The following is a 23,804-nucleotide window of genomic DNA, read 5'->3' as shown; positions in this document are numbered from 1 at the left end:
CCTATAAGAAGTTTAAAATGTGGAACCGGTGGACAAAATTTACAGTCTCGGATCATTGACTTTTGGTTTTTCTTGGGTTTAGTGCAAAATATCCTTCTTAGAACCTCCCACACATTCAAATGAGGACCAAACCAGAGCATTTTTAAAGCACTGATGACAGAGGATTTAATCGGTGATGCAGGTTCGCGCGCATCAAAAGAGTCGCGCGCAATTGCGCGTGGGCTCTGCTCTTTATGGCACGAGCTGAACAGGTATAAAACCAGGAGTCTCACGACTCAGAATGCAGAAAATCGGAGGAGTTGACACCCACCGAGCAAGAAGTTCAATCAAGACCTCATTCAAGGGAGTGTAAGTGTAGGCTACCATTTTTATTAGACTTTCACATTTTGAAACTTTTTAAGCCTAACTTATTTGTAGATTCATTTCTTTTTCAAAGTATGAAGTTTTAAGATTGTTAACGTGTTAAGATTGGTTTTTATAGGGCTGTGCAAACAGTTTTCATTGTTTTATCTCAGATGCATCCAAATATGAAAATGTGGACCCGCTGGGCAGCATGCGCCTTCCTCTTGTTCGTCTGCTTGGGAACTCTAACGGAAGGGTATCCGACAAAACCCGACAACCCTGGGGAGGGCGCACCTGCGGAGGAGCTCGCCAAGTATTATTCTGCACTGAGACACTACATCAACCTCATAACAAGGCAGAGGTGAGTTCATTGTATATAATAATATACTCAACAAAAGAACTGGACAGAAATGTTCACAAGTTCTTTTTCAAATTGTTTCTGTCTCTCGTGTCAAAACATTTTTCAAAACACCTTTTCCTCTCATTTTGTTATCGACTAAAGTTAATCTATATTTCTGCAGATTTAGTGGTTTAAAAATACTAAAACAGACCCTCCACATTAAAGCCACTGGGGGCTGGAAAGCCTTTCTTTTTTTTCTTTTTAAAAGCACCATTAATCCACAGATAAAACCCTGCTGACTGTCTAATTAACTGCATTGAATTAAATGTGTTTCTTTGTGGAGTTAAAACAGCAGGATGTGTTTTTTACTTACAAAATTCATCGTTGAATGTCCTGCCTTGTTTCTTTAAAGGTCTTTTGGTTACAAGCTAAAATTCCTCAGAATAAATCAACTAAAACTTTTTTTAGACTTCAGATTAGAAAAAAGGGAGAACATAGATCACAAGTGAGATGGAAATTATAAGTGGACTCGAAACCTGAAATTGGGATTCACATGAGAGGGAGGCAGAGGGGTACATGTTGTCTGGTTTAACATTAATAGCCTATAAATAAGGCCATGTTTCAACAAAATTTCCGTTAGTCATACTGTTTCCAATACGGCAAATTTAAAACGGGAACGGAAGTCACTAAATATTTAAGTAGGTTTATGTCAAACGTTTGATGGACGACTCAAGGTGCGCAACATGAACCTCAATATTCAGAATTATTTTGCAAATGTTGACTCCACTTACAAGTACTGTATAATTCTTTCACTGGTGTGAGTTTTGCTTCTTCGTTCTGTTTGACAGGTATGGCAAAAGGTCCAGCGCTGACACCTTAATTTCAGACCTTCTGATTGGTGAAACAGAGTCCCATCCCCAGACAAGGTAAGATTTACAAACTGACTTTTAATGGTAGATCATAATTGATTATTTTATTGCAAATTAAAATTGATCATAGTGTTCCACTCAAAATTATTTGCAGTGAACAATGAAATCATGAAATTGTGATGGATGAACACTGCTTAGGTTTTTGCTTAATAAGAATTCATGGCTGTTTCTTTACAGATATGAGGACCAGTTGGTGTGGTGATCCCAGCAACTGTGTTAATTCAGTTATGTCCATGTGTCATCCTGTTAACTATTACGGCAACCGTATCTCATAAATTTGAAATCTTCTGCATCATCAATATCAGCAGCTTGCTGCAAAGTACCACAGCCATCTTCAGGATAGTGAAAATACTGCAGAACATTCAAATAACACATCAAATCATTATATCTGACAAGTACACGTCTATGTGAAATGCTTTAACATGGTGTTGTTGACGTGTGCTCTCTCTAGACTCATCTAAGTTCAGTCAGCTGTTCAATAAGACAATTGTCCAGAGACTTCATGTCCATTATAATCCTTAATATCAAAGGAGAACATTACTGACTGTACAGTATAACCATGCTAATAAAGTCCACTATATTTGAAAGCATCGTCTTTGCTTTGTCAGTTGAGTTTAAGAATATAACCAGAGCCTGCAATGTTTCATGAAATGAAAAGGTAATAGTATACTTAATATATATAGAAAGACAGCCTTATCTTAAATTAGTCTCTATTGTTCTGATGTCAAATATGTAATTGAGATAAATTTGTTTAAAGGTCTTTAATTTTGTATGGTAACAGATGACCTGTTGGTCATATCAGTTTGTTGTGACTGTCAGCTAATTGTTGCTAAAACCGCTCTGAGAAAGAAATAAGAGAATCATTGCAGATGTTGAATGAGGGTCAAATTACTTTGAACATAAATTCCAGTTAAAAATATAAAATTAAGCATACATGTAGACCATTACTCACAAATTGAATAATGAGGATTATAATAATAAAAGTAACCAGAACAAAATCTTTATAAATCAGAAAAGGCCAAAACTGACATATTTTGAAAATGAGAAAGATGAATTAAATGATGTAAAAATCAGTTGCGTTCATAGTCAAGGTGATGAAAATGTGACGTTCGAAGCATTAAAAATGTAAGAGCTGATCCACATATGCAAATTTTTGCTTTTTATTTTTTATGGGTTCAGTGTTTTACCTTCTTCAATGTTTTATTATCTTCAGTTTTGTCAGACTCTGCTTGTCACGTAGGTCTCCTGGGTCATTCACCTTATGTAATTTATGTTTTGCATAGTTCATGCATTCCAGTTTTGTTTCCTGTCATATTAATGTGCACAAAGTTTATATATTTAAATTTGTTCTGGAATTACATTCTGTCAGAGTATCTCTGCATGTATGTAGCAGGATATTGACATACTACATCAGAGGTGTTCCTGGAGATCCACCTGCTTGCAGAGCTCAGTTTTGCTCCTGATGATGTTAGTGAGCTGGTTTAGGTGTGTTTGATCAGGGTTGGAGCACCCCTGCGCTACTTCTACTGTTTTGCCATCTCTATGTGACCATATGACATTAGCCATGTTGCTGTTTTAATAATATTGCATATTCTGACTACTAATTTGGTGTACTGATCTTTGCATATATAATAGGGAATATTTGGACAATATTTTGGTGTTCCTTTAGCTCAATACTCATTTTTAAATGTATTGCCAAGGGGGAGTTTCAGGACTGTCAAAATCATGTACTGAAATGTTTAAATTCCCAAAATGCCCAGGAAAAAACAGTGAACAGCTACTCACTATTTCAGTTATCAGAAATGCTTTTTTTCCCCCCTCAGTCTCGTAAACTGACAAAACTAGAGAGTGAGCACAGGTTTTACAGTGGCACTTTAATTTTTACTGTGATGGTGCACAAACAAATGCGGCTTGCTGCATACTATGCAAAATACATTGCATAAATGTTTAAAAGCTATGTGTAACAGTGTAGGCCTACATAACAATATACATTTTAAAAAGCAGAATGCTACATTGTTCAATGACCTCTTTACATTGCATGCTTAATTGTGATTGACATCCAGTTATATTTAGCTTCATATTGAATAACAGGTCAAATTTGGCATATATGGCACAGTACGCACCACACAAATAGTAGAATTAGTATTGTTAGTGTTCTATTTTGGACATAGCTATCATAGGCCTATTTGTCATAGTCGCTTGTCCAGTATTGACATTGTTATTTTATGAATGTGTTTTGGCAGTATAGGCGATTTTATATGGAATGTGGTTTACTACAGACTACACTTTGGAGACTGCAAGGGACACAATGGCATATAAAAACATTGATCTAACTGTTTTTTAGCTGGGCTGTATGATTAGCTCATACTGAACAAATAAGGAGGAAGAGTAAATTAGAGGTTTCATCTACACCAGAGTCATCCTCACCAACACTTGAGACATTCAACAACACTAGACTAGAAGGAAAACGCAGAAAAGGCACATTGTATAAAGTGCGCCCTCTTGTGTGTGTTCATGCAGCCAATATGGCGCTTTTGTTTATTTTCTTAAAGCTGTCCCTTTTACAAACCTGCTACTTTTATGCAGTCTACATGATTCTGTCAATTGACATATTATAATAGTTATAAACAGTAGAGAAATAAAGAGAGCTATATAGTTAGGCCTCCTAACAATTTGCCTGTTAAATACAATGCAAATTGTATGGGTAAACAATTACCCTGATTCTTATCGTTTGCCCTGTATAGTCTATTTTAGTCATTGGATAATATAAATTATAATATAAACGTAATTCTAATATGTTTATACACATAGGTAAAAAACGCTGAACTTAATCATTCTCATTCACTAAACAAAACACCCACACATGCTCGGTCTTCTCTTGCTCTTGCAACCTTAAAACAATGCAACCACTGCCACGAGAGGGCGAGGCGTAAATCCAGAGCGAGCTCTGATTGGTCCATTCACACAGACGTCACTCGAAAGGCGAGGCTTAGCGTTTGATTGACATTGTGTGTGTCCGAATAGTTAGCCACGGGACCCACGACTACTGAAAGCTTTGAATATCTGACCGGGACGACTGAAGAGGACTCGGAGCAACCTAGGTGAGTGCATAGATCGTATTATTTGCAAAGTGCGAATCGGAGCAAGTTGTGTTTCATTTAAAAGTAACATTATATATGTGCTGGGAAGAGCCACTTTTGGGATGAAATGCCGTCGGAAGTCCAGCCCCCAGCTGTCCTTTATCAGTGTGGGTAAGCGAGTGAGTGAGTGTTTGGAAAGCACCAGGTTTGGTCACTGATGAGGGAACAGTGACTTGAGCGTCTGTCCTCATCTGTCCCGTGTCCTGTCATGGTTTAGGTGAAACAGGTTATCTAACGTTACTTTGCGCGCTTTGAATAAATAACAAAAATGGCCGCGCGTGTGAAAACATCTGCAAGAAATATTAGTTTGTAAATACATATTCTTGATATTCGTTTGCCAGGATTCTGGCGATATTGATCTGTTTTGATTCTGTTTGTTCTATCTTTTGATCTGCTGGTATCATTCATTCATTGAACGTCCCCGCGTTGCAGTTTTGTCGGAGCGGCGCTCGAAAAAATATCCCGTGGGATTTAAAACATGTTTAAAAAGAACTATGCCATGCAACTAATTCATAAATAAATGTTATTCGAGTAAATCTGCGATCGTCTCCTTTTCTGACTGTATGTAAAACGAGACTTTGTATTTCGTATGTAGAGGAAATGGTGGGAGTCCATGTGCAGTTCAGCTTCTGTCGGCCTCAGTTGTGTTGCGGGTGTCAATTGAAAATCCTTTTAATGTGCAAAACCCCACGAATGTACAGTCTGATAACTTCTCGGAGTGTAAAATTCTCGTTTAATTCATCATTACTCAGTGTCCTACTCCGACTCGAACCCGGGACATCTGCCTGTTTGAACGTTTCCTGTGAAGTAACCGGGAAATCCCTCTACGTCATTACGCAGGAGACTTTGGGGTTCCAAATGGGCGTGGCTTCAATTACCTGTCAATGTCAGGAAACTTTGAAGCATTTTTTTCACCCCTCCACAAATATTTATTATTTGTACCCCTTAAGAAACAATTTCTTAATTCATACATTTTACCTTATAATCTTCACAGTAAATTTAACTTATTTTGTCTTTCATATTAATGTCTTTTTTGGCATTTTATTTTTGCTACATAATTCATCTTAAATATTCAGTGTTGATCACTGTTGCATAATTAATGTCATTTGTATGTTAGAATTAAAACTGCTACTTCTACAGATGAAAATATACTGTAAGTCCCCTTTAACAGGTTTTTATCTTAAAATTACATATTATCAAATCTCCCAACAAGTGCAATCAAAACATCTGACAAATCTCTAGTCATTTTTTTGTTTCACTCACAATTCTTAACTTTGTATAATACTACAAAAATATGAAGCATCAATAACACAAATGAAAATGGTAGAAATTGTTTGTTTTTAATAGAATAAACATACATAACATGATGAGAATTATTGTTGTTGTTGCTTTTCATTATTTGTTTTGATGTAACACTTGGCACAATCAGCGTAATCCTCTTATTTGCAGGGCACTTCCTCATGCAAACTGACCTACATTTTCATGCAAGGGTGGGTTTGCAGGGGGGATGTGCCCGTACCCTTTGTTAAGAGATGAGTGTGAGCGCAGTGCACTCCATCAAGTTCACTAATTATCAGGCTTTTCTTGAGATGTCAGCTGCAGCAGCAGGCTGTGGGAAGGACATTAGGCTGTTGGCAAATCCAGGTTACCAGCCACTCTTTATGAGACTAGAATGCATTTGTAATAGCTGGTACACCCAACCATTAATTGATGCATCTTTGTAAAAAAAAAAAAAAAATTATAAAGTATTTTTTTATGTGTTTTATTATTGTCTTTTTTCACCTGTTTTAATGCTCAGAATACCTCCAGATTTTTTTTCTGTAAAAGCTTGCATAACTTTTGGCTTTTTTATAGTAACATGTTCATGTAAAGAAAGTTTCCAGTAATGGCACAGAGATCCACTGAAGCTTGCAGAATTACACAGTCCCTCGAGAATCCATCTTATTTCAACATGTATGTTGGGCAACTATTTTTATCTGTCATGTAATATGCATAGTACACTCTCCAACTTCTTCACTTAAAATGAAAAGTCCTATGAATGCTCTGTGTCCTGATTTGTCTGGACATCCCAGTTGTCCACCTGACATCGGGTCCTGTTAATAGACTGTTAAAGGAACAGTTCACCCCAAAATGAAAATTTGCTGAAAATGTACTCACCCTGAGGCCATCTCAGATGTAGATGAGTTTGTTTCTTCAGATTATAGGACCTTGGTTTCCAAATGACATACAAAACATGTTCTCATCTGAAAAGAGGACTTTGGACCTCTGGGCAACAGTCCAGTTCTTCTTCTCCTTAGCCCAGGAAGACGCCTCTGACGTTGTCTGTGGTTCAGCAAATTCCTTGACACGTCTGTGTGTGATGACAGTGTGCAGCATGCAGTTTAGTCTCTTCTTGCTCTTGAAACAACAAATACATACAAAATTGTCACCTCGAAAGTATGCTCAAAAAATGATTGGTTATGTCTTAAGTGAAAGTAAAGAGTTGCGAAAGAAATGGAATGTGTATCATATTGCAGAGCTGCACGATTAATCGTTAAAAGATCGCGATCTCGATTCAGACACCCTCTCGATCTCATTTCTAAAAGACAACGATTCCCCGAGTCTGTTAAACCTTTGACAAAGTCTTATCGGATCATTCAAATCCGTGCGCGCACTGCCGCTGACACAGAGAGAGCTCTTACCATGTTTGGTTAAGAAACATCTTCACAAACAGTATTTTCAACTACACAGTATTATATCTGTCTTACAGTCATTTATATTATCACAGAAATACTGGGATAAAGTTTATAGTTTAAATATAAACATTGATGTCTATATGGCAGCGATCAAAATATAACAAATCCCCTTTTGAAAGTACTGCGCTTTAAATAACGTTTGTGTCGATTGCATTGTTTCACCAATAGGTGGCGACAAGTGTCTTAATTTATTTGTCAATGAATTAATTTTTCATTCAAGAGAATCGTTCAAAAACGCTGATTCATCCAGAAATGAAACAAGTCTAGTAGGTTTATGAGTGAGTCGTTGAATCAGTGATCTAAACAACTTTTTCATCATTCTAATATTAAAAAAACTGGGGTTTTAAATATATTATATATACACTACCAGTCAAAAGTTTTTGAACCACAAGATGTGTAATGTTTTTTTAAAGTCTCTTCTGCTCACCAAACTATATTTATCTGATCCAAAGTACAGCAAAAACAGTAAAGTTTTGAAATATTTACCATTTAAAATAACTGCTTTCACTTGAATGTATTTTAAAATGTAATTTATTTCTGTGGTGTGCAGCTGTATTTTCAGCATCATTACTCCAGTCTTCAGTGTCACATGATCTTCAGAAATCATTCTAAAATGCTGTTTTGCCGTTCAAAAAAAACATTATTATTATTACTATTATTATTATTATTATTATTATTATGTTGAAAACAGATGAGTAGATTTTTTTCAGGTTTCTTTGATAGAAAGTTCAGAAGAACAATAATTGTGTGTAATAGAAATATTTTGTTATAAATGTCTTTGTCACACTTGATCAATTTAAAGAATCCTTGCAAAATAAAATAATTAATTTATATACTTGTGATAATGATAATGTTAATAGTAATAATAATAACAAAGAATCGTAGGAGAATCGTGATCTCTATATGAGATCAAAAAATCGTGATTCTCAATTTATCCAGAATCGTGCAGCCCTATCATATTGGATGTATTATCTCTTAAAGTGACCACGCCTAATTTACTAGCTGCTGTCAGTGTCCTTAATGTTAATTAAGAAAACCACTCACTGCTCTTTACTGAATTCTTTTGTAGTTTTAACAAGAGATCATCTATATTTCATTTATACAGTAAAGACTATGCAATACCAGTTACATTTGAATATTCAGTTTCTGTACCTGGACACCTACAAACTTGAAAAAAAGTAAACATTGTTTAATTTGTACATTTGTTTATTTGTGCCATTTACACGATCTCAAACAGGGCCCAGCGGTAAAACTTGCACTGGAGCCCCACAAGCCCCAGCTACAGCCCTGTACACCCATGCCCTTCATTTTGTTTGCACTAATAAATGCTGCTGCCTGCCAGCTGCAATCAACAATTAAACATTGTTCTATATCATCATAAATATCGCAAATATCTTTGAAATATTGTGATATAATTTTTTAGGCTATATTGCCCACCCCTAAATCCACATAATAATCCACATGAATAAGTCCATCTCCTGTTGTCCTCTTGCATCAACATCTAACAACATATTTGTTTAGAACTTTTGGACTGTTTTTGCTTGTGAATGGTGCTCAGTCTCTGCATATTCCTCTCCTTATTCAGACAACTAACTCATAGGCCTAAATCTTGGATGGGCTGACCGTGAGTACAAGTTTGTGACCAGAAGAGATGAATGGAGCAGAAATGGTGTGGATTTTGCTTAACACAAAATGACAGTTCACACAGTGACCCACTGTGTCTGGATCAGTGCTGTGACAGTCTCTGTCCTGACCCAGGAGGAGAACTGTGTGTAAGTGCATGAATTTGTGTTTAATGGTTCTTCTCTCTCTATAGATTCTGCACTTGTCTGGAACAGTGGATGAGAAGTTTGTAGCAGTTCGGGGAGAGAGCAGGAACACCACCGGCTACAAGTGAGTGTGTTATTGTGATCAAAGAAACGTGTGTCCATCGATCCAGTGTTACTTGAAAGTATATGAACTGTATTAGTGAATGTGACATTGTCTTCACAGCTGGAATCTCATTGATCGGCAGCAATGATCATAGGTAGAGATGGTAAAGTGAGCAGGAGACAGATTGAGTGCACTTATCTGGCCCGTGATTTAGATTAGATTAGATTAGATTCAACTTTATTGTCACTGCACATGTAGGTACAAGGCAACGAAATGCAGTTAGCATCTAACCAGAAGTGCAATAAGCAGTAAGTACAGAATAAAGGTCTATAATATGTACAATAACTATACAGGTGAGTATTATGGACATAATTTACAGATATTAAATACTATAAGCACGATATACAGATAGGTGTACTATGAACATACTATACAGATGGGCTATGTAAAAGTGTATGTACACTATAGGCAGAACTATGAACATAATTTACAGTATTGCAATGGACAGTAAAGTGCATAGAAAAAAAATATTTCAATGTGCAAATGGATTATACAGTGTTCCTGGATGAACAGGCAGTAGTGCAAGTAATAACAAGTTACTTTTTGCTTGTTGTGAGTAAATAAATAAATCAGAGTGTTGAAGAGGGGGAGGAGTCTATGTGTGGTGTGGGGGGTGTTGAGGGGTGTCAGAGGGCAGAGTTCAGCAAGGAGACAGCTTTAGGGAAAAAGCTGTTCCTGAATCTTGTGGTCCTTGTTCGGAGGCTCCTGAAACGCCTCCCGGAGGGGAGGAGGTTAAACAGTCCGTGGTCAGGGTGAGAGGAGTCCTTGAGAATGCTGCGAGCTCGACGTAGACAGCGTTTTTTCTGGATGTCCTCAAGAGCAGGAAGTGGTGTCCCTGTGATGCGCTGGGCAGTTTTCACCACCCTCTGCAGTGCCTTGCGGTCAGCCACTGAGCAGTTCCCATACCAGACTGTGATGCAACTGGTCAGGATGCTCTCGATCGCACACCGGTAAAAGTTCACCAGGATGGTTGAAGACAACTGGTTCTTCTTCAGTGTCCTGAGGAAGAAAAGGCGCTGGTGAGCCTTTTTGACGAGGCTGGAGGTGTTTGTAGTCCAGGACAGTTCCTCCGAGATGGTGGTTCCCAGGAACTTGAAGCTGGAGACCCGTTCAACAACCATCCCGTTAATGTGGATGGGGTCATGCGTGCTTCCTTTCTTCTTCCTGAAGTCCACAATGAGCTCCTTGGTCTTATTGGTGTTAAGGAGCAGGTTATTGTCAGCGCACCATGTGGCCAGGTGCTGTATCTCTTCCCTGTAGGCAGTCTCATCGTTGTCACTGATGAGGCCAATCACCGTGGTGTCATCTGCAAACTTAATGATGGAGTTGGATCCATGCACAGGCTTGCAGTCGTGGGTGTAAAGGGAGTAGAGGAATGGGCTCAGCACACAGCCCTGTGGTACGCCAGTGTTAAGTGTGATGGTGGTGGAGTGGTTGTGGCCTGACCTAACACGCTGAGGCCTGTTGGTCAGAAAGTCCATAATCCAGTTGCAGAGGGAGGTGTTGATGTCCAGGTCTCCAAGTTTTGTGGTCAGCTTGGAGGGAATGACGGTGTTAAATGCTGAACTGAAGTCAACAAACAACATCCTAACATACGTGTTGTTATGGTCCAGGTGTGTGAGTGCAGAGTGCAGCACTGTGCATACTGCATCCTCTGTGCTCCTATTTCTGCGGTAGGCAAATTGGTGTGGGTCCAGTGTGGGTGGGAGGCAGTCTTTGAGATGTGCTAGGACCAGTCGCTCGAAGCACTTCATAATGATGGGTGTGAGTGCTACGGGGCGATAGTCATTGAGGCACGTTGGGGAGGAGTGTTTTGGTACTGGCACAATGGATGTGGACTTAAAACATGTAGGCACAGTTGCTTGGATGAGGGACATGTTGAAAATGTCTGTGAAGACCCCTGCAAGCTGCTCTGCACATGCCCTAAGCACACGTCCAGGAATGCCATCCGGGCCAGCAGCCTTGCGTGCGTTGATCCGGCTCAGTGCAGTGTGGACATCTGTGGAGGTGAGTTTGAGAGGTTGGTGGTCTGAAGAGGCTGAGATTTTGGTGGCCGTCTCCTTGCTGTCGCTGTTGAAGCGAGCATAAAAGTCATTTAGCTCGTTAAGGAAGGAGACGTCCGTGACTGTTGGTGTGGAGTTGCTTGACTTGTAGTCACAGATTTACTATGAGAGTGCAAGCACTTTTTGTTAGCGAGTCATTAAACGGCTGTAAAATAGCATGTTGTTAGTAAATCAGGTTACATATAAATAGATCTGAGAGATGTAAACATAAAATTGTAGAGATAAGATTTTATGTAAATCGGTTTGACAGTTCTCTGCATATTCAAGATTCTGTGGATATTCTTTTTTTTTTTTAAGTGATGAATATGGTGCATAATAATTGATAGTATATTCATTAGAAGTTGCACATTTGCCACCTTCCTGATTGATGGTCATGCAAATGACTGACATTTTGAAGGTAATTTTGAGATACTACTATAATTTTTTAATGTTATGTTATTAATTGTATTTAGTTGGATTCGTTTTTTTAGTTGATATCTTTCTGTTTTCATTTTAATTTGAGTACAAATATATATATATATATATATATATATATATATATATATATATATATATTAATAATTTATCTTTTTTTTAAGTCTTAATTCAGTTTCAGTTATTTTAATATCAAGTTAAACTAATATCAAGTTAAACATCAGCAACTACTTTCATCAGCAACTTTTTTATATATATTTTATTTTAACAAGGTTTTTTTTCAGGTAAGACAAATTGATTTAAAAAAAAAGTTTTTGGGTTTAATCTTATGTAAATATAATCATGATTATTTGGGAAGGTTTACAATGTTCACTTCATTATTTGTTGGTCAGATAAGGCCTCACAGTCTCTCTCCACACATATAAGCCTAACAAAATATATATTTTTTGTGCCTAGTGCTGCCATAATGCTAACAAAGAGCAAATGTTAAGTACATATACTTACTGTTGTTGGGAAATCAAAGCCTCCATTTGGTTTATTTGAATTACATCTATGGGATATGGTAGACATAAAATGCTGCTAAAGTTACATTCTGCAGTTGCTATAGGCTTATATTAGTACTTCAGAGTTGCCAAAGCTCTCTGTGTAACTTGGAGGTAACCTGCAAGCTAATACCTTACAAAGATAATGAGATTTTTCTGCGACTGCAGATGGTACCTGAAAGCTGATTTGCACGTTCCTGGGCTGTCAGAGGTAATTTGTTAACTCACTGTCTCCTGATTTACTTCTTTGAACCATTTCTCATATTTATGTTTGTAAATGATTGTGAAATGAACCAAAATCGCCATTTGTTTAACAGGCTAATGCTTAAGGTTAGGATGGCGGCAGAACTCGGCTTCTGAACAAACTGCACTTTCCTCCTAAATGCATCATTTAAAGCACATGTGCAGTAAACATATGGACATTTACTGGAAGTATCTCACCCCTCAGGCATTATTCATCACCTCTTTTTTTCCCACCTCTTTGATGAGTCATTTACACCTGATGCTCAGACGTGCCTTTTCAGCCTTGCTCCAACAAGCACATAATGGATTCTCTAATCCACCATGGTTGTATTCAGATTAAAATCCAACTCAGATTTACAGAAACAATGCTATGAGAGGGGGGAGGAAGAAAGGGAGATGTGGGGGAGGGGCACTGGATTAGGGACAGATCGTATCCTCTTACGGCACAGCTGTGCAAGTGAGGCATCTCTCTGGATGCCTCTATAAACTGACCTCAGATCAGATCAGGCTACTGTATCACTATTAAACTGTTTATTTTAGACAAGCCATTCGGATGAGCTAAAAATGTGACTTCTGAATATGTCTATTTCCAAATCAGGACTGCTTGGCCATGCTATACTATATATTTTGAATATGGTTGTATAAACAAAATTTATGTTGTATATGTAAACAAATAAACAAAAAAAAACCTTAACAGTCAGTTTAGTTCAGATGGCTCCAACCCGGGGTTCACAGTCGAATCAAGATTAATTCCACCCAGATCAAACATAATTTTTCATACATTCTTGTAATATTACTGTAAGCATTGCAGGAGTCTTCTCTCCACGTAAAAATGTGACTTTAATATTATTGTTTTTATTATTTTATAGATTTTTGTTGTTATTATTATTTCCTACTTTACAAATATATCTTTTTTGGAAAATAATTTCAAACCAGTAGTAACTCAAATAAGCACTCAAAAAACATATATACATGTATGTATGTATGTGTATATACAGTACAGACCAAAAGTTTGGACACACCTTCTCATTCAAAAAGTCTTTATTTTCATGACTATGAAAATTGTAGATTCACACTAAAGGCATCAAAACTATGAATTAACACATGTAGAATTATATATGGAATTATATACATAACAAAAAAGTGTGAAACAACTGAAAATATGTCATATTATAGGTTCTTCAAAGTAGCCACCTTTTGCTTTGATTACTGCTTTGCACACTCTTGGCATTCTCTTGATGAGCTTCAAGAGGTAGTCACCTGAAATGGTCTTCCAACAGTCTTGAAGGAGTTCCCAGGGAGATGCTTAGCACTTGTTGGTTCTTTTGCCTTCTGTCTGTGGTCCAGCTCACCCCTAAACCACCTCGATTGGGTTCAGGTCCGGTGACTGTGGAGGCCAGGTCATCTGGCACAGCACCCCATCACTCTCCTTCTTGGTCAAATAGCCCTCGATGCCTTCAGTGTGACTACAATTTTCATAGTCATGAAAATAAAGAAAACTCTTTGAATGAGAAGGTGTGTCCAAACTTTTGGTCTGTACTGTATATATGTATATAGGGTCGGTAAGTTTATTTTTTATTTTTTTTATAAATATTTATATATTTCTCTGCAGCCTGACATTAAGAGTAACACATTTAACTAAACTTGAGCAGTTTTGCAAAGAAGAGTGGACAAATATTGCAAAGCGTAGATGTGCAAAGTCAGTAGAGACTGATCCCAACATACTAAAGGCTGTAATCAAAGCAAAAGGTGGTTCAACAAAGTACTGACGGGGGTGAGCCTTTTTTCAGTGATTCCTCTTTCACTTGGATGTTATAAGTTACACTGAGTAAATATTGCTGCATAAAACAAAAACTGTGTCCATCTTCATTTCAAGCTGCAAACTACAAAATGTGTTTATTTTCTATACCCACTGTATGCTTGAAATTGTATGAATACAAAATCAGGTGGTCATTGCTCAAATAACCAGGTTGGTTGGAATTTTTTGGTCAGTATGATAGTCATGAAATGAGACTAAATATACTAAAGATTATAACGTGCCATTGCTTTCAGAGTAAAACTGCGTGAGCTGCTGTTAATACATCCAGCAAGCTAATGCGTTTGACCCCAGCTAACATTATCAGCACTAAAACACTGCAGCCTACCAGCTGATCAATCCAATCATTAAACATTAAACAACCAATACATGCTTTCAAAGCTTTATGCTTTTAACTCTTTGCCGAATAACTGTGGCCTGCTGAAAACGTGACCGTAAATATGAACATTCTTCATATACAGACCATTTAGTCTTCTGTGTGTTGAGTGTTGAGTGCAGTGTATTATTCATACATGAATAAAAGCAGAATAGTTCACTGTGACAGCCCAGACACGACAGCATGGACTTGAAGTATGTTTGTGACCAGGATTGAGTTGAAGAGAGTGAGATTTGCTGAAAAATCAGTGAGAGACATGTTGCGTGAGGCTGGGTGAATCTCAAGTTGGCCCTGCAGTCCCCTGGTTTGAGAGCTTATATAAGGAAACTTATGTAAGTTGCACTGGGGGGCTTAACTTGGTGATGGGCTGTCTCTGACATGAGGGGGTGGAGTCTGAAACAGCAGGAGGGGATTGTGGGATTAGATGTTCAGAGGGAGGGCTGTATGTGTGTTTTTAAGTGAAGCGCTAGTAAGACGATCTGTGTATGTTTGTATGTGTATGTGTGTCTCCACATCTGTGTTTGGTAGGCGTCTGGAATACTTTCTCTCCTTTCTTAGCTTGGATGTCTCTCTGCCTCTTTTTCTCTCTTTCTTTTTCCACTCTTCTGCCTCCTGTCAGCTTTTTAATAGAGTCAGAGGAGAGAGCAGTTTCTGTCTAGGTTTTTATTTGATCAGTCTCTTTGTTTTCATTGGCAAGTCAGCATTGTTCTTGTGATTCAGTAGATCAGAGGTCAGATTTGACAGCAGGAATGATTCTTACTGTGGGCGACGCGTTCTCAAACGGAGCAGGTTCTAACTCGGATGCTGGGGACATTGGAGAAACCGGGGAGGGGCCGTCTGAACTTGTTGAGAGCGCAGACACTTCTGGAGGTTAGAGATCTTCTATTTTTCATTTCCTCTAGTTATATATTCAAATATGAATGCCATTTTATGGCTCTTAGATGAGGAGTGTGAAATATTCTGACCAAACCAAAAGTGGGTTGCCAGGTTGTGTCAGTCAAAGTGTGCCAGTCAGAGTTCAGAGCATGGCTTGTAGCACTGGTTTGACAAATGTGTTGCATATGTTTTATTTTTGTTCCATTTCTTTATTTATATAATGTATTAATGGAAATTCTTGTTGATTCTGGGGGTGAAAGAGGATTTATTGCAGAACAGGAGATAAAGAATGAGAGAAAATGCTATGCAGAAGTTACGTGCATTAACTAACACAGAGACATTTTAATAGTGCTCTTAGATAAGATATTTTTTAAGGTGGTGGACCACTATAATAATAATAATAATAAAAAAATAGAAGACCATCTGAGGGTAACTACCTGCTACCTCAAATTAGTTCATTTTAAGAAGTATACAAATAAATTGTGAAATCGCTTCACATTTACAGATCCAGAATTTGACAAACTGTTTTTATTTTAACTAAAAAAATTAAAATGCAGGTTAATTAACCTAAATGAGTCAATTTTTTCTAGCTAAAAAGAGGCATAAGCATGTATGTATATGTGTGTGTGTGTGTGTGTGTGTGTATATATATATATATATATATATATATATATATATATATATATAATTTATTCAGCTTACGTTATATGGAAAAACCTTCATGTAAATATTTCTTTATCTTTTATCACCGTGTGATTTTCTTTTTTTATGGAGAAAAGTTATATTTTGAGGCAAGTCACATTGCTTTCACATGTTTTTATGTGTGTTACTTGGAAAGACCCTCTTGTGACATTTAGCACTGACTGTTTGCTTGGAATTTACAGCAAATCAGTTGTGTAATTAAATCTTTGGGAGTGTAATAACAGTACATGCCAAAACTGTAATTTAACTGTCAAGAAGAGTGCTAGTGTCTTTAATTAGGTCTTTCAAATAAACCAAATTAAAACAGTTTACAGAATGTGACTGATATAAGAGGACATTTTTATTAAAGGGTGTGTGCACACATATATTTTGAGTGTGTGTGTAACTTCATTTGTGCTTTATTTCCTCCTCAATTGTTTATTACTCTGTCAGTTCATCTATTATGTACTCTGTTCAGCCAAATAGGAGAGGCCCCTAGGGTGCATTTCTCTGTGACATATTTGCAATAGAAAATAAACAGTGGCATAATGTCAGAGCTTGCTGATGGTTGTTTCTGGACTAAAACAGTGTCTGACCTGAATTAAGTGAGTGGAATTGAACCACTGAACTGATGTTAAATATTGATCTGTTGGTCTCGCCTGTGTTTCCTGATTGAGAGTAAGTGTGTAAGCACACATACGCACTCTGTTCTGATCTACTGTCACAGATGGATTACACTACTGCAGGCTATGACCTGTGTAGTCACGTGACTCACTGAGCACTTGGCCTCGCAAAATGGTTATGTGTGTAGATTTGGAGCAAGATTTGTCAATGGCCGTGTAAGAGAGTGGTCTTATCATCAGTAAAAAAAAAATATATATATATTTTTCAAAAACATTTTTACATTTATTTATTTATAAATATATTTTTGATGTATCTTGTTATAAGCCATGGAACTAAAAATATACACTACTGGTCAAAAGTTTGTAATAATTAAGATTTTTTCCACAAGTATCTTACACTGTAAATAAATGATTAATAACTGCCAGCTATGGCTGCCAAACAAAAACTGTAAAAATAAAGTAAATTGTTGAAATTAAAACAAGGAAAAATCTGTAAAATAATGAAAAAAAATCTGTAAAACCTTTAATGAAAATATTTGTAAAATTATTGTTTTTGCACTTTATTTTATTGGGGGGGGGCAATTTTTTTCAGTCATTTACCAATTTTTTAATACACCTGTTTTTTTATTTATTTATTTATTTTTATTTTTTTATAGTGCATGCTAGGAGAAAAACTGTCTTCAACGCTGATAATAATAAATGTTTCTTGTGCAGCAAATCAGCATATTAGTGTGGTTTTTGACAGATCATGTGAAAATTCAGATTTACATCACAAGAATAAATGACAGTTTAAAATATATAAAAATAGACCATAGTTCTTTTACATTGTAATAATATTTCACAATTATTACTGTTTTGCTGTATTTTTTACTGTATCAAATCTTTTGATCGTATTCGGAGGTGTATATATATATTTTCTTTATTATGACTTTTATAGCCTTGTTGATTATAAGAATAAATAATGTTAGTCGATATGCTTGGCATCTCCTTCAATTTACACACATACAACTGAATACTACATGTGTTTCACACACTATACTGGTTTACATTAAGAGAATGGATCAAATGAACTGAATACAAAAGAATAGCTAAGCAGGTACAATAAGCAGATGATAGTACGATGGAAGGGGGTGTTATATTTCAGCCATCTGTTATTGTGATGTGAAGTCTTTTGCCCTGTCCTCTGACCCTGGTGTGTAATACTCAGTGTGTTGCAGGTGTGTTGTTATGTCGTAACCTCTCTCGATGTATGCTTGCAGCTATGCAGCAGGTGTTGGATAACCTGGGTGAGTTGCCCACCACCACCGGGGCTAAAGACATTAACCTCATCTTCCTCAAAGGCATCATGGAGAGTCCTGTCGTCCACTCGCTAGCCAAGGTATAGTGCACCCAGCTGCCAAGACTTTACTCTAGCTGATTTGCTTATGGGGTTCATCTATAAACAAATTGTGACTGATTAAGACTGAATGAAATTAACAATTTTTGGATATTAAACATGCCGATGTGTATTAAATTCACAGAGGAGCAGCTAGACACAGTCAGAAATATCAGTTAATGGATTTATGAAATGATGATGTCTGTGATCAGGCTCATGAGCGTTTGGACGATGTGAAGTTGGAGGCAGTGCAGGAGAATAACGTTGAGCTGGTGACTGAGATTCTGGGTGACATCAGCGGACTGACTGTAAAAGATGACAGCGCTGCAGAGCTCTCCAAAATCCTGCAGGAGCCCCATTTTCAGGTACAGTATTTTCTTGTGCCTTCACGTCTTATCTCTTTTTGTGTCTTTTCCTCTTGTACCTTCTCATTTCATTTGATCTCATACTTTATAATTTCATCTTATCTCGTACTCTTATCTCATTAAATCTCATACCTTGCCTCCCTGCCTCTTCTCATCTCATACCAACTTCTCTTTATCGTCTTACCTTGTACCTTTTCCTTTTATCTAATCTTGTACCTTCACTTCACATCTTAACTTCTCTTCTCGTCTCACCTTGTAACTTCTTTTCTTTCATCTTTATCTCATACCTTCTCGTCTTTTCTCATTTCTCACCTTTTCTTCTTTACTCCTCTCATCTTGTACTTTCTCTTGTTTCAGCTCATACATTCTTTTCTCATCTCATCTCATCTCATCATCTCATTTCATACATTATCTTCATCTGTCTTACTGTTGTTTTCTCATCTCATAACTTCTCTTCTTGTCTTGGCTCTTTTTTGTCTGATGTCATCTCATCTCTCTTTTTTGTCTCACCTCATACTTTCTTTTCTTTTACCCTCTTGTTTTTTCGTATATTTTCCTCTGTATATTTTCTAAATGTTCTGCAGTATTTTGTTCTCATTTTTCTCTCTTTACTTCAGTCTCTTCTGGAAACCCATGATATGGTGGCATCAAAGTGCTATGAAGCCCCACCCCCTCCTGAAGTGACCAATGAAGCAGCAGTAAACAACGCTCTTATGCAGGCTGATGCAGTCAGGATGATTGGCATCCGCAAGAAAGCAGGAGAACCTCTGGTGTGTGTTTGTGAATATATACATTTTTATGTGACCACATGTTCAATCTCCACTTTTAAAATCTCATCCAGTCATAATTTCAGTTAATATCCATTCCAAACACAAAGGTGCAACAGAGCGAAAGCACCTGTATGGGTTTCATTACTCATGCTATCGTTTCGACAGGGTGTGACGTTTCGAATGGACAAGGGTGATCTGGTAATCGCTCGCATCCTCCACGGAGGGCTGATCGACAGGCAGGGCCTGCTGCATGTGGGTGACATCATTAAAGAGGTGAATGGGAAGGACGTCGGTAATGATCCCACTGAACTCCAGGAGATGCTCAAAGAATGCAGTGGAGGAATAACACTGAAAATACTGCCGAGCTACAGAGATGCTCCAGCGCCACCACAGGTACACACACACACACACACGTTTGTTTTTGTGAAAAGTGGGGACATCCCATAGGCGTAATGGTTTTTATACTGTACAAACTGTATATTCTATGGCCCTACACCAACCCTGCACCTAATCCTAAACCTCACAGGAAACTGTGCATTTTTACTTTCTCAAAAAAACGAATTCTGTATGATTTATAAACGTTTTGAAAAATGGGGACATGGGTTATGTCCTCATAAGTCACCCTCTCCTTGTAATACCTGTGTCATAACCATGTCATTATACAGAGCTGTGTCCTGATATGTCACAAAAACAAGAGCGCACACACACACACACACACACACAAACAGAAAAATCCACATGCACTACTGTTTTTGAAAAAAGTTTCTTATGTTCAAGAAGGCTGGATATCTTTGGTGTCACATGATCCTTCAGAATCATGATTTGAGATAAAAGATTAAAGTTATTTGAAAAATAAATATTTTGCAACATTGTATTTCAACACTGTAAGTGTCTGTTTACTGTCACTTTTGATCACTTTAATGTGTATTTGCTAAATAACATACATTTCTTTAATAAAAAATCTTACTGACCCCCCCCCCCAAAAAACAAACAAACTGCTTATGTAGACATTCGTATTCATTCATGTAGTTCATATCCATCTGTATTTGTTTAGTAAAAAAGTAAAATGCACATGTGAGCTTGTGTGCATACCCAAGTTACCATCCAACCTTGGGGTCACATTTGGCCATTTGTGAAATCCCTTGATTCTTTGTAGTAAAAAAGATCACTGAGAGCCCTATTAATAACACTCCACATGCTATCTGGGGCACGACATACACACATGCTCAATTCAATCTCATTACATGGCTCCTGGTATTTTCTCTGTATCTCACATCTCCCTCTGTATATATTACGTGTTTATGGCTTCTCAAGAAGCTTTTAGAAAGAGATTCTGCTAACATAAATCATCAGTGTCATCAGTGACACTGTCTCAAAATAAGGCTGATTTAAATACATTTATGTAAATATTATATCATCCCCTCCTCCTCGATCTGTGGTGAACCTAGAGATCTGCCATGGAAATTTAGGGCCTACACTTGTTAAATCATGATGCTTGATCTAAGACGAGGTTATGAGTGTAAAAATAAGATTAGGTTTTTGTTTTCTTTCAAGTCATTGTTAAAAAAAGATTGTATTTATGAGACGAGCACATATGAATGGGGGATACTGGAAAGAAATTAATCCATTTCATGCTTTAAACAATTGTGCACATGTAAAACATCTACAATAAATCGCCAAAAATGTTAAACATTTAAATGTTATTTTTCAGAATACAATGTTGCTTTTTACTCCCATGTGGTATAACAATGCAACACCTTGACTCCTTAGTTGAAATTAATATGTATTAGTCATAAGTTTTCATGTAATTATGCTGTACTTATTGAGCTGAGATGACTCATTCTCATTTCCATAATTTTCTGTCAATCCAAGAATGGAAAAATACATAAAATATCAAAAACTCATCTAATACACATTCGTTTTTCATCACGTTGTTGTTCTAAAGCTAACAAGTGTGAAAAAGGGAATATAAAGTTTTATTACAATTAATATTTAGCATTTTATTTAGTCAAAAATCACTTGAATGTGAATGAAATTATAATCCTGCTGGAATGTGAAAAACTCGAGTTCTAACTTTCCTGAGACAGAGAGTGTGACGTTTTCTCAGTCATTTGCTGATTGATAAATAATATTAGTGGATATTATAATTATACTGAGTGCTTTTTGGCGTTTGGGTAAATCCCACCTGTTTTATTTCTCTCAGGTTTATGTGCAGCCACATTTTGACTACAATCCAGCCCATGACAATCTAATTCCATGCAGAGAGGCAGGGCTTGCTTTCAAAAGGGGTGATATCCTGCAGATTGTCAACCGAGAAGACCAAAACTGGTGGCAGGTATGATTACTGTGCTTTTGACTTGTTCTCGCTCATGTGAATTGGTCTGTTACTGCATATCACTGACCACATTGCTTTGACTGACAGGCATGCCATTTAACAGAAGGAGGTACTGGGCTGATTCCCAGCCACTTTCTGGAAGAAAAGAGGAAAGCATTTGTTCCTAGAGACCTGGATGGAGCAGGTAATAAAACTTAAACACATGATTGTCGCCAAAACATGAATTGAAACAAAATGACAGAAGTATTCTGAAACTTCTGACACTGTTTTGAGGACATAGTATATTAATGTATTATGCTTTTGCAGTATTAACTGTGTGAAATATATTGCACACATTTGTATGGAATGCAAGCAAATTTGTCCAAGAAAAAACAAACAATGCCATCTAATGGACAAATATAGTATTGCATGACATATATTAGTGCTTTCACACATCTTCTCTTTTTTTCTCTTTTTTAGGAATCCTATGTGGAACAATAACTGGTAAAAAGAAGAAAAAAATGATGTACCTCACTGCCAAAAATGCAGGTAAGTAGATAAAAATACTTGGTTATACATATAATTTCTTATTAGAAATTGTAATCAGAAATGGCATTAACTAAAATAAAAAATACTTAAATTTTTCTTTTTTTTAAAATAATTATTCGTATTATTATCTATGTTGAAATTTCCTGCTTACTATTCTTTTGGAAACTGTGATAAAAAAAATTCTCAAAATTATTTTATGAATTAAATTTCAAAGAACAGCATTTCTTTGAAATACAAACATTTCTGTACTAAATGTCTTAACTATCACTTTTTATCAATTATTAAAAATGAAATAAAAATGTGAAAATTTATAAATAAATTTTTAATAATATTTATTTTACAATATTACTTTTTTTAACCTATTTTACTAAAATACATGCAGCATAGGAGACTTCATTCAAAAACGTAAAAAACTATATTATTTTTCAATCTTATTTTGAACTTTTGACCAATAATGTATATATATAAAAAAATACAATTCTTAATTAAAAACTTATAGAATAAGTAGAAAACAGGTCTCTTCTTGCTCAAGTATTTGTATTCATCATTATCCTAATGCTGATAAATTCCATTGTGCTGCAGAGTTTGATCGACATGAGCTTCAGATCTACGAGGAAGTAGCACGCATGCCGCCATTTCAGAGGAAAACCCTCATTCTGATTGGAGCGCAAGGAGTGGGGCGTCGTAGCCTGAAAAACAGACTAGTTGTACTACATCCCACTCGCTTTGGTACCACTGTACCACGTGAGTAGCTAAGGAATACTCTTACCTCGAAATTATAAATGAATTGCCCATAGGTTTACCCAATTATTTTCTTCTGTCTCAATATCTCAGACACATCTCGGCGGCCTCGCAGTGACGAGCAAGATGGTCAGTCATATAGATTTGTAACACGTCTAGAGATGGAGACGGACATCAAGGCGGGCCGGTACCTGGAACACGGAGAGTACGACGGCAACCTGTATGGTACTAAAATCGACTCCATCCACGAGGTGGTGAACACCGGCCGCACATGTATCCTGGATGTCAATCCACAGGTGAGTGTATCTCAAAGTCACAGAGCTTCACAGATATTATATTATGTCATTTAGATTCATTCAAATGACAGAATCAATGTCGATATACACTACCATTACAAAGTTTGGCATCTGAATGATGCAGTTTTATTAACAATAAGAGACTTCTTTCAAAAACCGTTTCATTATAAGTGAAGGTATTTTTCAGTATCTTTAGACATAGACATTTGTTCTCACCACATTTCACCAGTATAAAGTGGGTATAGAAAAGAATCACCCACCTTTAAATTAATCAAATTTTAATGCTTTGCAGCCTGAAATGAATACGGACAAAGTTTTTGTTTTATCCAGCTGTATTTACTC

At 36.8% G+C, this 23,804-nt stretch overlaps 2 protein-coding genes across 5 annotated transcripts in view; both read left to right on the top strand.

Moving 5' to 3' along the window:
• The first annotated feature begins 210 nt into the window (after positions 1–210).
• Positions 211–2,197, top strand: LOC127935638 (pro-neuropeptide Y). Its single transcript, XM_052533714.1, has 4 exons — positions 211–348; positions 516–703; positions 1,531–1,608; positions 1,789–2,197. The coding sequence occupies exons 2-4, from the start codon at positions 516–518 to the stop codon at positions 1,811–1,813; spliced, it is 291 nt and encodes a 96-aa protein (XP_052389674.1). The 5' UTR covers positions 211–348; the 3' UTR covers positions 1,814–2,197.
• Positions 2,198–4,584: 2,387 nt separating this feature from the next.
• The window catches only part of LOC127935383 (protein PALS2-like), a 22,818-nt gene continuing 3,598 nt past the window's right edge, over positions 4,585–23,804 (top strand). Inside the window, exons 1-13 of one of the 4 annotated variants that reach the window (XM_052533189.1) lie at positions 4,585–4,712; positions 9,303–9,379; positions 12,606–12,648; positions 15,596–15,742; positions 18,312–18,430; positions 18,640–18,792; positions 19,410–19,562; positions 19,728–19,955; positions 21,766–21,897; positions 21,985–22,081; positions 22,357–22,425; positions 23,008–23,169; positions 23,260–23,462. In XM_052533189.1, coding sequence (XP_052389149.1) covers positions 15,622–15,742; positions 18,312–18,430; positions 18,640–18,792; positions 19,410–19,562; positions 19,728–19,955; positions 21,766–21,897; positions 21,985–22,081; positions 22,357–22,425; positions 23,008–23,169; positions 23,260–23,462 — 1,437 coding nt within the window. In that variant the 5' untranslated portion in view covers positions 4,585–4,712; positions 9,303–9,379; positions 12,606–12,648; positions 15,596–15,621. Of the gene's footprint in view, positions 4,713–9,302; positions 9,380–12,605; positions 12,649–15,592; positions 15,743–18,311; positions 18,431–18,639; positions 18,793–19,409; positions 19,563–19,727; positions 19,956–21,765; positions 21,898–21,984; positions 22,082–22,356; positions 22,426–23,007; positions 23,170–23,259; positions 23,463–23,804 lie in introns of all 4 variants that reach the window. The other 3 variants (XM_052533188.1, XM_052533187.1, XM_052533190.1) reach the window with 3 other exon arrangements.

This window comes from Carassius gibelio, chromosome A19 (genome assembly GCF_023724105.1).
Source record: "Carassius gibelio isolate Cgi1373 ecotype wild population from Czech Republic chromosome A19, carGib1.2-hapl.c, whole genome shotgun sequence".
In the NCBI taxonomy this organism is placed as follows: domain Eukaryota; kingdom Metazoa; phylum Chordata; class Actinopteri; order Cypriniformes; family Cyprinidae; genus Carassius; species Carassius gibelio.
The sequence above is the reverse complement of the archived record's forward strand: the minus strand, read 5'-3'. Positions and strand labels throughout refer to the sequence as shown.